General features: G+C 38.0%; 1 protein-coding gene across 1 annotated transcript; it reads right to left on the bottom strand.

Annotated features, from left to right (window-relative positions):
• Window positions 1-563: 563 nt before the first annotated feature.
• On the bottom strand, window positions 564-3354 carry LOC141834421 (uncharacterized). Its single transcript, XM_074721766.1, has 2 exons — window positions 2799-3354; window positions 564-703 (listed from the first exon to the last, which is right to left on the bottom strand). The coding sequence occupies exons 1-2, from the start codon at window positions 3352-3354 to the stop codon at window positions 564-566; spliced, it is 696 nt and encodes a 231-aa protein (XP_074577867.1).
• Between the last annotated feature and the right edge of the window lie 565 nt (window positions 3355-3919).

The following is a 3919-nucleotide window of genomic DNA, read 5'->3' as shown; positions in this document are numbered from 1 at the left end:
AGCTCCTAAATGATTGACATAATTAAGTATTTGTGGGTATAAGACAATGGCGGAGTCAACTTGGGTGATTTACCTGGGCTGATCTCAACTCTTGGGCTACGCCGACGATATACATTGGGCTATTTCTTAAATTTTTTTCTCTCATTCCTAAATCTAAATTTTTTTTCTTTTCGTTGCCGTTAGATCCCTGGGCTATAGCCTGGGTAATTACCAATGTGGCTCCGCCTTGATAAAGAGATACTTGGGAAAATCATGGTCATGATATTAGAGAAACTAAGACTCATTCAGCCGTTCAAGCCATCACTGGCTATTAGTTCATAGATGATGATTGTGGAGGGACCATGCAAGAATTATAGGCCATGTTTACTTGTATCCAATGGTTATGTCTTAAGAAGACTTGTAGGTGGGTCTACTGTGGCGAGAGGTAGGAGCTCCGACAGCTTTAACTTAAATGTTTTAATGTAGCAACCTAGCCAAGATATCACTCGTACAATTTTAAATATTAGTTTCTCACCAAACAGTCCACCCATCCTATTCAATAATTTAGTTAGAAGAATTAATTTTCAAAGACCAGCTGTACAAATCTTACATAGCAACAGGGACGAGACGGTGGCGGAGACGGAGACGGAGACGGAGACGGAGACGACGAGGACGACGACGGCGTCTCTGTCTCTGTGTAGTTGTTTGAAGGCTGAAGTAAGGCCTGTGATGCATGCATGTCCAGTGTCGTTTGCGAACTGGAAGGGGGAAATTAGAATTTAAAATTTGGAATTTGGAATTTGGAAGAGGCCGACCAAGATTGGATCTGCAGTCCCTTATCCCCCTTTTGGATTATTACTGATCACACTGCGTCGATCGATATCATAAATTCATTAAGAGGCAGGAACACGAGGTTGTCTCCCCCACTACATCGACTATATATATATATATATATATAATATATATCAATCATTGCAAATATTAACATTCACATCACAAACAAAATATAAAAATAATATGGCATGTGAACTGTGAAGGAAGCAACAAGCAGATGATTCCTACGGATCAATCTGCATGCCACTGGACCAGTGGCTGGGAAGGATAAACTATAAAATTGTAATCATGGAACCAATATTAAATCAATAGATCAGGTGCGTGAGACAGAGTAAATATATTATAAAAAAAACCCCAACTTATCATTTCGCCAAATAAATATTTAAATATTACCAGATTAAACTTTTCTATTTAATGCCAATACAATATATCTCCCACTATATATATTTTACCAAACAAAATCAAGAGCGATATAAGATCTAGAACCAATTAGAAAAAAAATTTACAAAGGTTTGAGCGTACGTTGGGTTCACCCAACAACCAACTTCGCTGTCATGACTCATGTATCTGCATCACGCTCGGAGATCATGCATGCTCCTTTCTGTGAGTATAAATAGTTCTGACTGCATTGATGAAACTCAAAATCATCACTAAATTCGTTACAATTGTTGTGTTAGACTACCACAAATCTCACGTTGGATTAGTATATATCTCTTGTGCACCAAGGATCAACGTAACTCCGCATACCTCAAATCAAACTGCCTTCGAAGGCTTCTCATATATATCGATCGAACCCTCTTCGGCTTAAGTGAAGTGAATTGAATATTCATTGGCTTTGACATGTCAAACTGAACATAGTTAAAAACTTTTTTTTAGTTTCAAACTGAACGATATGCATTAATCCCACATGTTTTCAATTATAAACATTTCTTAGATCTTCCTTCATTTGCAAATTCTTTAAAAATCCAATTAATAATAAACTAATTTACAAATCAATATATATTTTAAAAAATAAAATACTCATAAGGGTCTCTTGCACTTGAAACAAATTTGCTAAGTTAAAAATTAGTGTACACGGTGACAATTTAACATCACTTAACATAGCTTATATATGTTGCCTAAATTCAAACTTATATAAAATTAAGGTGTAATAGATTAGAAAATAATAATCTTAAATTGGAAGTAACTCGAATTTAGTTTTTGTTAATAAATCATGTCACTTAGTTTGTGAATAAGTCAATTTTTGATATATCATACGATAGTTGATTTGAAACCTATAAGATCAAACTCTCAAGTTTATGAAAAATTAATATGTTAGATAGCCATCAAATTATTAAAAGGAACTTAAATACCTTTCTAGTTGATAAATTATACTACAAGATGATTTACTAGATTTTTTTATATCATTTGTCGCCATTCAAATTGATCTACAAATCAACATAATTATAGCAATATCAAAATTGTAATTAAATTAACGTAAAAAAAGATTGGAGAAAGTTAAATATGTAGTTAACTTTGTTTCAAATAAATCGGATTTTCAAACTAGCTTTCGTTTTTATTTGGTAAGAAATTTGAAAACTCAAAGATAATCTTCTAAAAGAATTATATCTGAAGAATGATTTAGTATAAAAATTAATTAATATTGTAATAATGGAGTGGATTTGATAAAATTTAAAAGAAAACACATACGTGTAAAAATTAATAGTGGTCGATTAGTTTTCTTTTCTCTTCTTCTTCAAAAATGGCCAACCGCCACTGGTGATACAATACATAAAGTACATATCGAGGATCATCTCAAACACTAAACATAAAGCAAATTCGAATCTTCTTAATTAACTACGACCTAATTAACTACGACGTGATCCACGTAAATTACTCAAACTAACAGTCATTTAGATTTCATAATCCCATCTAAATTTATTAATCTTCCCTTGATCACAACCTATGCGCAGCAGCCAGCTGATCCCACGCCTCGCAACTCATACTATAGCCCGGCGGCGGCCAATCAAAGTAGCCGTTGTAGCCGGCAGCCGAGAATTCTGACACCACGGTGGGGGTCCGGTTGGTTGAGGAGGAGGCGGCGGCGGCCTGCTCGAGTGCCTGCACCTGCCCCTTGAGGAACTTCATGTAGTGGATGGCCTCGTCGAGCATGGACGCCGTGTCCATCTTCGTCCCCCCGGGCACCATCTGCTGCAGGATCCGAATCCGCTCGCTGATCCGCTCCCGCCTGTGCCGCGCGGCCACGCTCTGCGGCTCCGTCGATATCCGCACGTTCCGCCGCTTGGGCGGGCGCACCGACTCCGGGTCGATGTGGATCGGCTGCATCGCCGCCATGTGGAAGATCATCTCCCGCATGGCCGCTACCGACGGCACTCCGCCCCCGACGACGAGCGGCGGCAAGAACTGGTCTTGGCAATTAGGCAGCCCGATCGCGAAAGAGGACGGCGGAGGAGATTGCTGTAGCGATATCGACGGCGGCATATCCGCCATCATGGCCATCTGCAGGTCCATCTGAGAGGATCCCATGTAGTCGACATCCATGGTCACTTGATCTCCTGCCATTGATATGGAGCAGGGGAGGGGAAGAGGGAGGGAGGGATGGGTGAAGTGAGGAGAAGAGGAGTTGCACTTGGAGTTGCAGCAGATCGAGGAATAATTGAGGAGGAAACGCAACGCTGCCCTTAGCCTTGGCAAAACTCTTCCATTAGAATGTAGCTTTATATAAGCTTCTCCACTGCCACTGTGAGCTATCTTTCTTTGTATTAATTAAAAAAAAAAAAGGAAAACAGATCGATATAACACAATGATTTTTAAATTGGCATATTTTTTTTTAAAAACAATTGCATACCATGAAAAATTTTAATGAAAATCTTGCAATTCTACCGTTAAAATGCTTATGTGACATATATTTGACATGAATATAAGATATTGGCGTGGGCCCTATGTGAGTGGCATGAAGATGGAGAGAAAAAAAATAGTAATTAAAACGGTGAAAAATGATTAATGTTAATATTCAAGTAAAGTCACATCGATACTACATCAATATTTTATACTATATCATATAATTGTCTTGTACTTTTTGTTTCAAGTTGCATTAATTAATTAT

Source organism: Curcuma longa, chromosome 9 (assembly GCF_044706935.1).
Source record: "Curcuma longa cultivar G26 ecotype Majalengka, Jawa Barat chromosome 9, ITB_CL_G26_1.1, whole genome shotgun sequence".
NCBI classification, from domain to species: domain Eukaryota; kingdom Viridiplantae; phylum Streptophyta; class Magnoliopsida; order Zingiberales; family Zingiberaceae; genus Curcuma; species Curcuma longa.
Note: the sequence above shows the minus strand (reverse complement) of the source record. Positions and strands in the feature narration are given on the sequence as shown.